The sequence below is a fragment of the Mastomys coucha genome, unplaced genomic scaffold (genome assembly GCF_008632895.1).
Source record: "Mastomys coucha isolate ucsf_1 unplaced genomic scaffold, UCSF_Mcou_1 pScaffold2, whole genome shotgun sequence".
Classification (NCBI taxonomy): Eukaryota; Metazoa; Chordata; class Mammalia; order Rodentia; family Muridae; genus Mastomys; species Mastomys coucha.
The window spans coordinates 10628212-10644970 of record NW_022196902.1 but is presented as its reverse complement, the minus strand read 5'-3'; the positions used below and the strand labels follow the sequence as shown (position 1 = coordinate 10644970).

The 16759-nt window shown below is 42.8% G+C and overlaps 1 protein-coding gene across 11 annotated transcripts in view; it reads right to left on the bottom strand.

The window, feature by feature from the left end:
- The window catches only part of Nhsl1 (NHS like 1), a 232848-nt gene that overhangs the window by 67155 nt on the left and 148934 nt on the right, over positions 1-16759 (bottom strand). The window contains exon 1 of one of the 11 annotated variants that reach the window (XM_031380510.1): positions 13122-13197. The exons of 9 other annotated variants lie outside the window; for them this stretch is intronic. In XM_031380510.1, the coding sequence (XP_031236370.1) occupies positions 13122-13185 (64 nt within the window). In that variant the 5' untranslated portion in view covers positions 13186-13197. Of the gene's footprint in view, positions 1-1225; positions 1543-13121; positions 13198-16759 lie in introns of those variants that run through there. One more of the 11 variants, XM_031380511.1, reaches the window with a different exon arrangement.

The window sequence follows — 16759 nt, the reverse complement described above, 5'->3', positions numbered from 1 at the left end:
ACCTTCTCCATAAATCGCTAAGTGGTAATCAACACTGAGAACCAGACACAAAGTTAAAAACAGAAATGCGGTTTTCTGTTTATAATGTTGACAAAGATTGGTAAATAAACTAGGCCCCTACTATTCTACATGGTGAACAAGTGTTCTGCAAGGTTCATAACACCACCAGCTTTAATACTACCAGCTATAATACCACCAGCTTTAAACTCCTAAAGCAAGGTCTCTGGCTCTGTCGTCTGGTTCAGAGAGCAACAAAGCTCCAAGCAGCCAGAGGTCCCTCAAAGTACACACAGAATTCATCACAATGTTTTTCGCTAATGTCTACTTATTTTAGAGTTTTAATTGCCTTAAACGGAAAAAGGAAAATTTCCCTCTTTGCTCATTACAAATCAAATCCAAGTGATGGCGTCTGAGGCCCTGTAACTGTACCATCAGCCCTAGGGCACAGATACAAACTGGCTCCTCCGAAAGAGCAGTTGTCTCTTCCCGCTGTACCTGCCTCCTACCAGGGCAGATTTGTATCAGTCCGTCTAAAGACAGGCTTTGAGCAAGAGAGATGCGGAACGTGAAGGAGAGTGTTGTTCTTTGTTGTAGTCTCCAATCCCTGTATGCAGAGACCCTCCCTGCACGTTTATCCAGATCAAAAGGCAACACAAAGCCACACAGAAATAAGCCAACAGAGGAAAAAAAAAATCCATGTCACTGTAAAATCAAATTTTCACGGGCATGAAGAAGCACCTGGATTAATGTAATTTAAACTGACAGGAAGTACACAACGAAGCCACAACACAAAAGCTTAAGGCTTCATGACAGTCATCCGTCTAGACAGTTTGTCCTCAAGCTCTGAAATCCATAACACGGAATACCAGGGGGCTTTAGAGGATCATCCCCAGCAAAACCATGTGACCCCATACACATTGGCTCACACCTCAACCGCTCATCCAGCCGAACACTCAGAAATCACACGGTGGTATATCAAGGCAGAGAGTCAACACAAAGACTTATTTGAGAAGTATAAAAGAAATAAAGCCACGAAAAACCCCAAACATAAATAAGACAGACCAGGGGAAAATAATACTGCCCAACGAGTTTCAATGACCTGGTATACTTAGAGGTTAAGGCTATTAAGCTCTTTCACTGTAATACAGAACTCAAACACACACACACACACACACACACACACACACACACACACACACACACCACATGTCCCAGAACTACTTACTTTTCTTCTTAAAAAGTTTAAAGAAAGATTTAATCTTTGTATTAATGAAGACCACCATTTCCTCTCTGCAGCACCTACATAGGCTCAGAATTTGAAGTCACTTTTAAACAAAAGCTGGGTTCTCTAGGTCGGTGGCAAACTGCGCCCCACTGCTCCAGCGTGCACCTCTCTTCCTCAGGTGGCAGTCCTTCGACATCTGACTACCAAAGCTGTTGTAACTCTGAGGTCAAGTTTATAGTCAGGTGGCTACAAACCATTAGCAATCCTTGAACCAGAAAAACTCCCACTGAAACCTAATCTGAAAGGCTGGGAGCAGCCAGCGACAGCAGGCGGAAAGAGAGAGCCAATCACGGTCCTCATTTGCATGAGCGCTGCTTCAAGCGCTCTGGTGCCCATTCATTTCATTTCTGCCTCACACACTCTAAGTTTCTCCTGTCTGGAGTCCACAAACAAACAAATAGCAGATTTTGCTTTCTGGAAGTCACATCATGATGAAACAAATGTGTGCCCGGTTTTCACGAGGCTACTGCATACGTCCAGATTTTCTTTTTCTTTTAAACAGGAACCAGTAAGTCTGAGTGTAATCCCATTCAGCGTGTAAGGGATGTGAACTGATACAGGGGAAAGGAACCGACCTTTGTTTCCCAGCCACGCCCCTAGGCTCTGCCTCCTACACCAGGGGAACTTTCATAAACAGCAGAGCTTTAGAACGGAATCACCGGGGAGCTTAGAGAAACGATTTAGTAGCATTTTTATGCAAATGAGGGTACCCAGTCTTCTCACCCTTAGCTAGTTACTGCTCTCAGCATCCGTCTTCGGAAGTGTGATCTCATTTGCATCTAGTTGACACACTCTTAAAAAACAAACAAAACCCTTTAACTTCCTCACTCCAAAGGAGAAATTAGATACATCACAGGGATTACTTTAATCTCTTTTAAATGCAGTAATTACCTAACAGCCAAGGTTCTAACAATTCCGCCCCAGCTTTGCTGGGTAGTAGTTTTAAATAGACATTATTTGGATTACTGTTTAGCTCAATGTAGCTGATGGGAAATCAAGGCACTGTTAGAAAAATACAGTCCCAGAGGAAAGAGATATATGTGGAAAAACTGAAGAAAACAGATCAGGAACCAAAGGGGAAGGCAGGAAAAGTGCCCCACACCTCACCCCATTCCATAGAACAGTCTGTGATGCAATTTAAAGGACCTCTTAGTTCATAGCTTGGGGCCAGACTTGTAACTGAATGGAAAAATGTAATAATCCTCTAATTCAAAACATTTACTTTATAACAAAGCCTCTTAGTCAAAGAATAGCAGTTTATATCTGGGGCTCCCTTTAGGGGAAGCTTGGTGATGGTGGCCCCTCAAACTTCCTGATCCTTTATAAACATACTTTTTGAGCAACAAAAGCAAACAAACAAAAACCAGAGAAACTAACATATCGTTATCACACACAGAGGAATTCTGACGTGTGTTCTTTAGTCTTTTACATGGCTTCACTTAAAAGTCATCAAAGTGTTAGATGGCAAATGAATAACAACTGAGACTGTAATTCAAATTATATAGCTGTCTTAAATTGAGAGCAAAGTCCCCCTTTAGACATATCAGTGACCTTGCTGTGTGTGTTAGAGACAGGTAGAGTTCCGGAAGGAAGCAATCCTATTCACCATCTACACGGTTTTCAATGTCACCACAACTTTCCAAAAGAAAGACTGTTCAAGAGAGCAAGCCTTGAATATACTCAATCCTGTACCACACACAGCAGCTTTCCGTGTATACAGTAAGGGACTGCAGACACGGATGTACTCATCAAAGAGGTAGGTATCGAGCACCTACTAAATGCTCCCTCAGGCTTACATTATTTGACAAGAAATTCTAATCATGTGGCAGATCAGAGAGCGGTAAGTTCAGTGGGTAAAAGAAGAGTTTGACAAAAGCAGAAGAGAAGAGAACCGGAAGAGAGGTGGACTTTAAACAAGTCAGGGTGGTCCTCGCTGAATAATGAGGTTTGAGGACAGACCTAAAGGAGAAGATGCAATAAAACAGAACTCAGGGATAAATCCCACTGGCTCTTGTTTTCAAAACAGAGGGCGGTTCCTCACGTCTCCAATGCCCTCTCCCCTCCCCCTTGAGTATTTAAGAGAATGTTCTTTCCCTTCTTAGAAAATGAATTGTAGCAAGAGTGAAGCATGGAGCAAAACACTTCCTTTTCTCTCTAGACTGTCTGGCAATAAATAGCTACAGTTGAGGAAGGTAAGCCCGTTTGTTACATACCAGCCGATGGTAAACTCAGGGATAGGAGGCAGGCTTCAAGCCCCGGATCCAGGGGCACTTCATCTTCTATGTATGTACTTACGTACACCCTACGTTCATGTCTTCAAGTGACAATCCAGATAAATATCATGTTTATGAACTGTTATATCTTGGCACTATACATTTTATTAACTTTTATTCATTGTAAAGTCTTCCCCAATGATACTGCCATCTTGCACTTTACGTCAGACAGATCAGCCCAAGAGCTGGGACATATGCCTAACCATACAATTTGGATGCCTTTCTGCTGTGATTTATTTAAGCAAATATCTAGTACTTTGAAGTTGCTTAGTTTATATATTCAACAGGAAATATATGTTTCTATGGTACGTCCTATTCCAGTTGTAGACAACCACACTAGCAGCAGAAGCAGCAAAACATCTGTAATGTCCTAGACTCTGGAAACGTGACAGAATAGCACGGTAATGAAGACCCTCTGTTCTGCCACCACCCACTTGCAGTCCGAAGACATCCATGCCATACTTTGGTTAGCTGGACAGTGGAGGGGAGGATGAGATTTTCATCTAGGTTATTATCAGAACTAAAGACATTATGATTGGTAAATTCCGTGGAATATTTCTTGGTAGGTGGTAGTAAGCATTTGTGTTGATTAAATATGCAAATAAATCAGGAAACGGCTAAGTACCCGTACGCTTAATAAAGAATTATGCTTATTTTTAAATTATTTATTTGTGTGCGTGGTATATTTGAGTGTGGAGTGTTTGTGCATATGTGTGCATGCACATGCATGGATGAAGATAAAAGGACAACTTGCAGCAGCTGGTTCTCTCCTTCCACCACAGGGAGCCAGGGATTGAACTCAGATCAGCAGGCTTGGTGACAAGCACCTTTACCTGCTGAGTCATCTTGCCAGTCCAAGAGGAATGCTCTAGTGAAGAATGAGCTTTGCTGACACCATAATTATCTGTCCTCTCACCTCAGAGTTAAACAGTCAGCTCCTCAAATGACTGCTCTAACAGCTGCTCATAGAGCATTCTTTTCTATCACCTTCTCATGGAAATTTTCACAGAGCTTCTCAGGATAGAGAGCTGGCTTAGTCAGTTGAGTGTTTGCTACACAAGCATGAAGACCTGAGTTCGATCCCCTAGCACCCCTGCGAAAAGGCAAGTGTGGCAGTGGACATCTATACTCTCAACCCTGGGGGAGCAGAGACAGGAGGATCCTTGAGGCCTGCAGAGCAGCCAGGCTAGCTCCTGGCTCAGTGGGAGACCCTATTTCAGAAAATGTAAGGCGAAAAGTGGTTGAAGAACATAAACAACATTAGCCTGTGGCCTCCATAGGAACATATACACGAAAAGCGAAAAATAAGTAAATGAATTAAATTAAAAAAAAAAAAAAACCTATGCCTCAATATTGGTTAAATAATCCTGGTGGAACTTTGATGGCCTAGTACTTAAAACTTTGAACTCCAATAATCCTATTGACTTATTCTGATACAGAGCTTTGGAATTCTGTTTCTATTACTGTGCTATGAAATTTGTATCCTTATTTGTAAATAAGTTCCAAATTTTCTGCTTATACCTTTTACATTAATAAAGTCTTCTTAGTAATAAGTGTTATATTTAAAGTTTTTTCTTAGCCAGGAGTAGTACCACACACCTTTAATCCCAGCAGTCTAGAGGCAGAGGCAGAGTCAGGTAGATCTCTGAGAGTGCCAGGCCAGCCTGATCTAAGCTGGAATCCAGGGATAGCCAAGGCTACACAGAGAAATCCTGTCTCACAAAACCAAAATAAATAAATAAAAATAAAGTTTTTCTTTTTTTCTTCTAGGCCAGATATGGTGCTTTATGCCTCTATTTTCAGCTACGCAGGGGTCAGAATGCTTGCTTGAGCCTATGAGTTCAAGTTCAGCACTGCCTGGGCAAAATAGTGAGAGTACCTTTAATAACAACAAACGGAACATCATGCTCTCACTTCCCCTGGTAGGTAGGTATATCCAGCACATCAGTTAAGAAAGCACATTAATTATGACAGTGGTTTATGTTCTATCTTTTCATTTTTTTGCCGAACATTCATTAGTTCCCTTGTATGTCCAGGATAGAAGTACATCACTCATGGTTACAGAGGTGCACATGCCTACAATCCCAGCATGCATCAGGTCGAAGCAAGCATCACTGAATTCAAGGCCATCCTAGACTACCCAGAGAAACCCATCTACAAAAGCAGTAGTGTAGACATAGAGCTCAGTAGTTAAGTCTGTGTGTGGAATGCTCACAAGATCCTAGATTCCATTGCCTTCTTTATATATATATATATAATATATATATATATATATATAAAAGCAGCAGGCCTTCTTAGGAAGTTCACAGACCAATGGGGAAGACACACCCTAAAAGATAAAAATGGTAGTAAAAATGAGTAAGACCAGAGAAGCGAACAGGAAATTCCTAGTGGAAATGATGAAGGACCCCTAGTTGATTTAGAAGAGGAACAAACAGCTGAGATGCTATGGAAAGGGGTCTCAGTGAAGAAATAAAGGGAGGGACTCTGGTTAGACTCAGGTCTGTGTGCCACATTGTCTGAAGACTCCTGGGACAACCGTGAGGGAAAGACAGAAAAGGACAGGACAGGAATATACCCATACTGCTTGTCACCAGGAGGCAGGCAGTGGTTAAAGAAAGACCCTGGGAAGCCTGTGTGTGTCACCATCCATGCTAAAGAGTGAGGGCAGGCGGAACTCACTCACAGCTAACTTTCTTCACAGTGCTTCACCCAGCCTCTGTTCAACAGCAAATACACTGTGAACATCTGAACATCTCAAGTGTAAGTGGTCCCACATCTGCAGCTGCTTGGAGCTCCATCACTCCAGGGCATCCTCAGTAGAATGCTCCATACCTGCCATGAGCACGAGACAGGTCACAGTCAAAACAGAGGTGCGCATGAGTACTCTTCAGACACCCCTGCAGGCAGTGCGGAGGGTGGGTGAGAAGCACAAGCTCAATTCTCAGTTTAGAGTTGGACGCCCAGACATCTCTCAGTGTACATATGCGTGTTTGAACTCTGGAAACACTTCTGCCCCACAGCATGAAGAACAGTACAATATGTTTTAAGAGTCATAGACCCCTAGAGTGTTGGGGGGATTACATCAGATCTGGCTTTTTGGAATAAGCCAGACCGTCTGGGTTCTACCCTAAGCTTCACAGTGTAGAGGGGAAGGAGACAGCGACCCCCAGGTCTTCGCTTACTGTCCATGTTACCATCTATCGTCTTTAGCACAACCGGGTTATTTTGAGGGACAAAACCACAACAAAACAACAAAACAAAACATCAAGAAACAAACAAACAAACACTTTTTAGTTTCTGCTGAAACTAAAAGCTTCTAAGTAGTAAAGGCATGGAAGCTTCCAGAACTCTGCCACAGAGCCTGTACCCCTTACCTTCTCATCCCCATTTTCATATAATTTCAGGCTCCTTGGTACATTAAGAACAGTGGGACATTAGAAGTCTTTTCAATCTCTGAACGTTCATACTGTTAAGCAATATTGATTTTAAAAAGGGGCCATTTTCAAATGTTATACACAAGAGAGAGTTACAGGAAGATATAAGGTTAGGCTATATAATATTTTATACATATATTTTACACATATATATGCTATATGTATAATATATATCAAAATACTATATGTATATTATATATATACCTACTATATATACAATGAATCTTCATCAATTGAAAATAAAATATATAATTACCAAGGAGTGCTGTGTTTGACTAGGTTGGAAATAGAATGGAAGAGTAAAAAAAAAAAAAATCATACTTAACATCCATTTAAGGTTAGAGCTCATGATAAATATAATGCATCTCAGGAAACTTCAGCTCCTCAGATAGAAAATTCCTCAGCCCAACCTCTTCCATAAGTGGTATGTTTACTGGTTGCTAACCTTAAGGCTGTTTTATAAAAATCAAGAAAACATCTAAATTAGAAAAGCAGAGGGCTGGAAACATGGCTCAGCAGTTAGGAGAACTGGATTTGATTCTAAGCACCTAGAAGACAGCTCATGGCTGTCTATAACTCCAGTTCTAGGCGATCTGCCATAGTCTCCTGGCCTCCCCGGCACTGCATGCATGGAGTGCATTCATACATGTGTAGAAAATATAAAATCCTTAGAATTTTTCATCTATTGTGTTTTTGAGGCTCATTGGGCAAGCTGAAAAACATCATACAGTATAACCCTACTAGGCCAGTTAAATTAAGTGTTGACAAGAGAGTGCAGAAAATACTAAAAGTTAACGTAATTTACTTTACACACACACACACACACACACACACACACACACACACACACACACACAGAGCTACTGTTCCCAGGAAAAAGGAACCATGCAACAAAACTTCATACAGAATTATTTTAACTGTCTCACTAGTGTTATTTCACAAAGTGCATTTAAATTCATCAATACCCCAGAACTTCACAGACACAATGAGATGATCTTCTGTTTCCAAATTAATTTTTAATGATGTAGCCATGACATATTGCAAAGGGTGGCTAGAAATCCCCTTTGACCAGTACGTGATGGAGGTGGTGAAAGGCAGAAAGGGAGACCTTCAGAGATGATGCTACATCTGCTCTTTAGAGGGAACTTGATCTGGTATCCATTCTGCCAGTTCATCTTGGTGCTGAGAAACCCCCTCCATACTGCATGTGGATTCTGGTTAATAATTTAACCCAATCTCACCATTCCCATCTGCTCAGTCCATTTCAAGATGACTGCTGTCGCTGCAGCTACTTCAGGCAAGCCACAGTTCATATCTCAAACAATGAGCAAAATGAAAAGACGGGCAGACAGAAAACATGCCATGAGAAGAGAAAAAGAACTCCTGCCCTCCCTAATCAAAAGTGCAAAACAAAAAACATAAAAAGGAGCTGCATTCACACTGAACATTCAAAGTTAGGCTGGCCCGCAAGGGCGGAGGGTGCGAAGTCTTCCCAGACCATAGAGCCATCCAGGGCCATCCTGAGATAATAGGCGTGACTCATGAGGCAGCTCTGGAAGGAGCAAGCCTTGGTAACATCGCATGGGAATCTGAAGAGGAGCTTTCAGAGGCAAAGGGAGTTAGAATGGGAAAGAGGCCCAGGGAGCATCAGACTGCCTTGCTTCTGGAATAAGCAGCTTGTAGCACAGCAATGTGCTACTCCTGGCTGAACTCACTATCCTGTCTCTAGTCTGCAGGACCCTTCATGCTGTCTGTGTTGAGAAGGGGTCATGTGGCTGGGGAACTCATTCTCATTTTTTCCCCCAATCTCTCTAGATACCTGATCCGGCCCCTATAACTGGCATGTCTCTCTACTCACTGTAGAATTAACAGCCAAACGTGAACCTTGCTGTGAACCTGAAGCACTCCTCAACACAGCTTTAATAACTTTATTTTTAAAATGCACCATTGCCGGGCAGTGGTGGCGCACACCTTTAATCCCAGCACTTGGGAGACAGAGGCAGGTGGATTTCTGAGTTCAAGGCCAGCCTGGTCTAGAGAGTGAGTTCCAGAACAGCCAGGGCTACACAGAGAAACCCTGTCTCGAAAAACCAAAAACAAACAAACAAAGTACCATTTTACTTCAAGACAGCATCCTTAAAAGCAAGCTGTGGGCTAGAGGGTTGGCTCATTGGTTTAGAGCACTTGCTGTTCTTGTAGAAGACCTGAGTTTGGTTCCCAGCACCCACATGGGAGCTTGTAACTACCTAAAAGTTCAGATCCAGGGGATCCAATGCTATCTTCTGAACCCCGAGGACACCAGGCATACATGCAGCGCTCATGCACACATACAGGCAAACACTCATACACAGAAAACAAATAAGCCTCAAAAAACGTTTAATGTTAAAGAAAAGCAAGGTGTGCCTTACAGAAAGAAAACAGAGCGTTTCATTAACTATAGCTTCTTATACCTCAGTCAATATTCTTCACATGCTGTATCAAAGCAGCACCAAGACTCAATTCATTGCACAAATCTATATAAGATGCATATAGGCCTGGGGAAGGGAGGAGAGACACAGTGTATGTGCGGAGAAGTGCATGTAAGCAAGCTTAATTGAAAAGTTAATTCGTTTTGCTGACTGAATACATATTAAGGGTCTGATTGCTCTAGTATATCTCAGAAAAAGTAATTTCCAAGGACTTGAAAATTAAAATATACTTTTTATAGTAGTAAAATTTAACATATACTAAGAGTAAAAATAATTAAAGGGAAATAAATTTTAAAATCTGGAAGACAAAATTGTCACCTTTCTTGGTAAAATCTTTGAGGAGCAAAAGAGAAAATCTCAACCTGGAATAATGAGTATAATGGGATGATTCTAAATATGTAATTGAAAAGAGGCACACGATTAGCTAAAACTGGGCAATATTAAGGACCTGTGTGATCAACACTTACAAAGCCTACAAGAAACTCATCCTTGAGAAGCATTTATTGGAGAGAGAAGAAAAGACTTCCATTTTAGAAAGAGGAGGGGAAAATTAAGGAAGTCGCCCCCTACAGGGCATAAGACACCCACTGAAGCACCGAATGTGAAAATGGCCTTGGGTAGCTTGGGTTCAAGCTTCACTTTACCCTTAGGAGAAGTTCTTGTCTTCCTCCACAAGGGAAGGCCTTCTGTGATTTCTGTGCTCTTTCAGTCTGAATTTGAGAAAGGTTGATGTTGTACTTCCATATTCAGAAACTACAAATATTTCGTCTGTGATCAAGACCAGTTAAAGAAGCTCTTAGTATTTACATATTACTGCATGAAAAGGTGGTCAATATTGGGGCAGCGGTGGGTGAGTGTGTGTGTGTTGTGTGTGTATGGTGTGTGTGTGTGTGCATGTGTGCCACTAGGTTGGCTGCTGACCCATGAGCTTCTGAGGATTCCCCAGTCCCCAACGCCCTCTCCGTATAGAAGCACAGGGTCATAGGCATATTTCACTGCAATCCACTTAAGGCTGGTGCTAGGAACACAAACCTAAGTACTTATTCTTGGGTGGCAAGTACTCTACCCACTTAGCCATTCTCCCAGTCCCAAACGGGATCTTGTTTTGTTTTGTTTTTCAAGACAGTGTAGCCCTAGCAATCCTGGAGCTTGCTCTGTAGACTAGGCTGGCCAAATCCACTTGCCTCTGCTTCTGCCTCCAGAACATGGAGAGCTATGCCCAGCTTTAAACGATGGGGTCTTAAGAAGAGTTTTCATATGAAGATGATTCTGAAACACTGTACCAGAATAGGAAACACAGTTAAAGTGAGTGCTAAAAAATGAAATTTATCACTGCCCAATTTCTTCTCAATCAATGATCAGTAAGGATTAAAACCTGAAGGACACCTAGAACTTTGGTTTTGGTGATGCCGGGGGTGGCATTCAGTTCCTCAAGCATGCAAAGCAAGGGCTCTACCCCTCAGCTTCTTCCCCAGCCCTTTTCGGCTGAGTTTAGCAAGCAGTGGTAGGACCACATAGGAACTTGTATTCTACTGAGTTACACAGCCATCAGCGTTTCCTTTACCACGTTCCTTGTGACTTCTCATATCATCACACATATGGTTCTGATGAATGTTGCAATTAATAAGCTGCTGTGCTCAACTGCTCTCGGGAAGAGGCCTGCTGGCTCACACGCTACATGATCCTGGAGGAGTTCAAAATGAGCAAATTTGGCTTGCTGATGAACTGACAGTACTTTAGAGTTAAAAGCCCTACTGTATGTGAGTTCCTAATAATGAAAAAGATTCATCTCGGCAAAGATAATGTTCATCCAATCATCTCATAGCTTCATTTTTTTATTTGTGTCTTCCAAAATTAGGCAAGAGACAGCAGCAAATTCTTCAAACACAAACCATTGAGTCTTATTACATGTGAGGCTGTGGAGGCTGTGTGAAACAGCTGGAGGTGAGAGACAGGGCAAAGAGTAGCCGCCCAGCAGAAATGGGCACTTGGAAGCCATCTGGGATGCAAAGAACATTTACTGCTTATCCAACCACAGACTAAGTATATAAAACCTCTCCACAACCCCAGTTCTGCAATGGTCTTGATAACAGAGTTGGCGCAACAGCTGTACTGCCATGCCTGCTGGTATTTACTATTAGAAGGAGAGATGAGCAGGGCAGAGCCGGAAGGCAAGGGGGACACGGTGAGAATCAGTGTGCAAAGTCAAAATGACAATTTAAAATTGATGCTTATGCTAGGCAACTCTCATGATTGTAAAAATGCTATGCTTGGTTGGCTCCTCCCCCTCGGCATCATAGCCGCTCAACATAGGAACCAGACCAAAAAAAAAAAAAAATCACAGATTAAAATGAGCCATCTTCTTCATGTGTCTAATAATGTGTTTAACTATGGTCACATCTGAAGCTTAGAGTGTAAAATGTAGCTAGTTCATAATTTGGACCGTTGTTTCATTACTTGGTCCCCCCAGCCCCCTTTCCTCTTTCAAGAGGCCATCTCAGTAGGTATCCTAACCTGGCCTGTAACTCAAGAGCTTCCTGATTCAAGCTCCCAAATGCAGGTTTACAGAACTAAGCCACCTGTTAGCTTCTTTCACTATGGAAAAAAAAAAAAAGTGGGGAATGTGGGGGTGAAAAACATTCAAAGAATCTAACCAACAGTGGGCTAGGGAGATGGCTCGGTTGGTAAAGTGACTGCCATACAATCATAAAGACCTGAGTTTAGGTACCAGTACCCTTTTAAATAAAAGTTGGGCGCAGATATGGTCTCCCAAAATTCTAGCCTTGCTTGCAACCCAATCCCTGATCTTGCTGTCTCAAACAATAATAAAGTGGAGTCTGGATAGATGGATGACTCTGCAATTGAGGACTGGGATTTTATTCTTAGCATCGTCATTGCAGCATACAACTATCTGTAACTCCAGGGCCAAAGAACATGAAGCTCTATCCTGGCCCCTGGGTTTCAGGCCTGCACAAGGTGCACAGATATGCATGTGCACAAAACACCTAGATATATAAAAAATAGTAATCTAAAAAATGATCAAGTGGAGCACTCTGCCCCCCCCACACACAGTTAGAAAAACTTAAAAAGAATTTAGTTAACAGTTATGACATAAACAACCAACCCTAGAACTTGAATAAAAAGAAAACAGGAAATGTGATGAGTGAGCTAGGCCTGGTGGTATTCACCAGCAATCCCAGCACTTGCTAGGCAGATGCCAGAGCCCTGATTATACAGTGAGCTCCAGGTCTGCTGGGTTAACAGTGAGAACCTGTGTCAAACAAACAATCCAAAGACATCTGCAAAGAAAATGAATAAAATCTCTCCAATGCTCCATAAAGCCTCCTAAAAATGTCAGATGAACTCAATTTTATCAGCAGGTCTCAGATACCTATCTCTGTGAATGCAGCAAGCCACAGAAATTGCTACACGATAAAGACACAAAGTCCTGGGTTTGAACCTCAGCATTAAACTAAAATGAAATACTTTTGAAACTGCCACAGTTAATTTTCATATGCAGAGTCTATTTAATCATATTTTCCAGCTATCAATGTGCTCTAAAATACTTACACTTTCCCACCCTTGCTACATGTTTATACACAATCACCTGTAATCTGACTGACATTTAATTATTTCAGCTGGAGAGAGACATACTCACCGATGGCACCCCACTGGATAGAGGAATCAGCCACAGACTCCAGACGGTATATTACATTCATCATTAGAATAAATTCCCAGGGGTTTTATGAAAAGCACACTTCATCAAGATGCTCCATGCTAATACCGTGTAAAAGGCACTTCTTCCTTGGGTAACCCGGTGGCAGCTACAAACTCCTTAACAGGAAACCTCTGCATTCTGAACTTTCAGCTTCACTGAGAGTGCATTTCACACACACACACACACACACACACACACACACACACACACACACACACACCAACAAGAAAAAAAAAGCCCCTTCATTTTGCAGCTGCTGAACACTACAAATAGCTTCTTGTATAATTGGACTTAGAATGCACCCCAAAGCAGACGTGTTGAATGGCAACCTGAATGCTTCATTCATAGAGAACTCAAATGTGTAGAATGTGCTAAAAACATCACAGTGGTGAAGGGGATCATTAGGAAGTCTTGGGGCAGAAGACTGCTCTTCAGAAGCCCCTGCAAATTCTTCTCAGGTCTATGCAAATGGAGAGAGAGAGCTTTCAGAAGATTCCCACAATGATCAAAGGAGGACTAGAAAATTTCCTTCCACTCTGACTTGATGGAAGTCTCCCTGACCATGACCTCTAATCTCTACAACAAATGTGTATTCCTAATAAAACTCTCTTGCCCTGAATCCGTTCACATTGCAAATCAATTACTCATTCCTAAACTCAAACATTTTCAAGTACCTTTATTTTATTCCCAAAGTGCTCTGCACAGAGCAGGCAGGCCTGTTTACATTTCCTAGAGGGCCAGAGTCAAAGCCTCGCCATTCACTTTGCACAGGGCCAACCTTGGTGCCAAGCTAAACGGATAGAAGGTGGCAATGTGGGACTGTGACAGAGGTGTGTGGGGTCAGAGGGAGCCTAGAGAATTTAAAAGGAATATTTATGTGTGTTAGGCCATTATTTTCTAGCCTGTATGAGTTGTCCCTTAAGAAATAACTTGCGCTGGGCAGTGGTGGCGCACGCCTTTAATCCCAACACCTGGGAGACAGAGGCAGGTAGACTTCTGAGTTCGAGGTCAGCCTGGTCTACAGAGTGAGTTCCAGGACAGCCAGGGCTATACAGAGAAACCCTGTCTTGAAAAAAACCAAAAAGAAGGAGGAGGAGGAAAAGGAGGAGAAGGAGAAAGAGGAGAAGGAGAAGGAGGAGGAGAAGAAGGAGGAGGAGAAGGAGAAGGAGGAGAAGAAAACGAGGAGGAAGAAGAGGAAGAAGAGAAGGAAAAGGAGGAAGGAGGAGGAGGAGGAAGAGGAGGAAAGAAATAACTTGCAATAGGGACCATGTCTAGAAAACAAAATGGCTTAACTTCCATTTTCCTGACTGAAACAAAAACCTGAAGCTTAAGCTGGACTGTGAACCAATCTGACAAACTCAAGACCTGACCAGGATGTGTTTAGACCAAAACTTGTGTACCTATCAGCCTCTTTGTCTTTCTTCAAACTGACCAAGAAGCCCCCCAGTCCCCTTTGTGCTCCCCAGAGTGTCTTTCCTCTGTGCTTGCTCACCCCTAATGAAAGCCTTTGTTTACTGGCAATCACAGCAGCAGAGGATGGCCAGCTAAGGCAGGGGACTTCATGAGCAGGTGCTTTGACGGATGCTATGGAAAGTTGCTGGTGGAACAAACCACGGATTACCTTTTTACCGGCTCTCTTTCCATTATCCTTTGGGGCTCTGATTAGCTTGTCATTTCTTCAGGCAATAAACGTCCCCTGGCCTTTGAACTTTGCTCAGCCCCTTTCAGTGACATCTTTCATAAAATTATGACTTGTCTTTGTTTAGTGGTCTGTTCAGTGACTGAATCGCCCAGGTACAAATGACCTTGACCATTCCATAGAGGGTGCAGCTCACTGACTCCTCAGGGTCTAGAGGAATGACATCATATCTAACATTCCTAGGCATACAACTAATATCATTCTATTAAATTAATAAATTCCTACATGTAAAGAAACAAGGGGTTAAGAGTACTTTTTTAAGACCTCTTACAGAGGAACTGGGCTTGATTCTCAGCATCACATGACAGCTCACAACCCTCTGTGAGTCCAGTTCTAGAGGACTTAACACTCTCTTCTAGCACTCATAGGCCCTTTTCACAGACAGTATACTTATGTACATGCAGGCAAGACACTCTTACACATAAAATAAAAAAATAAATAAACCTTTAAAAATAAATCTTTAAAAAAGAAAAAACTTTTAACATAACAGCTCTACAGGATCCATTCTTTTTTTTTTTTTTTTTTTTAGATTTATTTATTTATTATATGTAAGTACACTGTAGCTGTCTTCAGACGCACCAAAAGAGGGCGTCAGATCTCATTACGGGTGGTTGTGAGCCACCATGTGGTTGCTGGGATTTGAACTCATGACCTTCAGAAGAGCAGTTGGTGCTCTTCCCCGCTGAGCCATCTCACCAGCCCCAGGATCCATTCTTATGGCATTAAAAAAATAACATTAAAGTGCCTGTGGGTTCTCGAATCAATAAAAAGCTTTTAACCTGAAAGAAAGTCACTACAATGAAATCATTCAATTCATTTGCAGACTTGTAATTAATTAAAGCTTCATCCCATCAATGCCCTAGGCTCTGCAGATACTAAGATGAATACAACCTCTCAGGAAGTTTTTCCTCGTCTTCTACTTCATGGCCACTTCTGGAGTCGAGTATCCATTCCTCTGTCATATATATGTGCTATCATGATTCTCTTCTGTCCCATTACCAAGACTGTGCTTCTGGGAGACAGGAACTACACCTGCGCTGGCTTTGGAAATTCTCCTTAGTTTGTCCATCAAATGATATGGGCAATGAGTGTGAGGCAGTGAGCTGTGCACAGACAGCCTGGTTCCCGGTAGAGCACAGGCCTTTAACCCTGGTGACCAGGCAGGTGGTGACTTATGCCTACAAGAGACAGCAGGTGTTCGGCCATGACCCCTGGACCCCTGTCTCTTGTTGCAACTACAGTTTCCCAAAGCCCCCTGCAGAGAGGTCTGTGGCCATCAGTCATGTAGGCTGTCCTGACTCCACCCCCACAGTTACCTGGCAACAGCAAGAACTGCTCCTTTCCAGTTACCTGGCAACAGCCAGGTAGGCTAGCCCACTATAAAAAGAGCTGCTTGCCCCTCCTCCCTCTCTTACTCTGGCTCCTTCTTCCTGCTTGCTTCTTTCTTGCCCTCTAGTTTCCCCCTCTCCTCATTCCCTTCCCCCTCCACGTGGCCATGACTGGCCTCAACCTCTCTACTTTTTTCTCTCTCTCTGCCTTTCTACAATAAACGCCTTAAAACCATGGACTGCCTTGTCATCAGCATCCACCGTGCTGGAGTAATGGAGCCGGTCTTCTCCTAATAAGCTGCGGATCTAGCCTTTCGCCCAGAGGCCTGTGCTCCAGTGACGATGCCTGCCAGCCAACCCAAGCCAAGCCGCCAGAGCAAGCCTAGGACTCTCCTCCCCCAACTCCCAACCCCCAGCTCCGTTCTCAGCTCTTCCTTGACATCCAGCGGTGTCTGAGGTGTCCAAGACTGAGAATCTGACATGCTTGGTCTCCATGTGACCCAGGGACCCCAGAACCGGCTCTTCTGTGACACCTGGCAGCATCTGTGGTG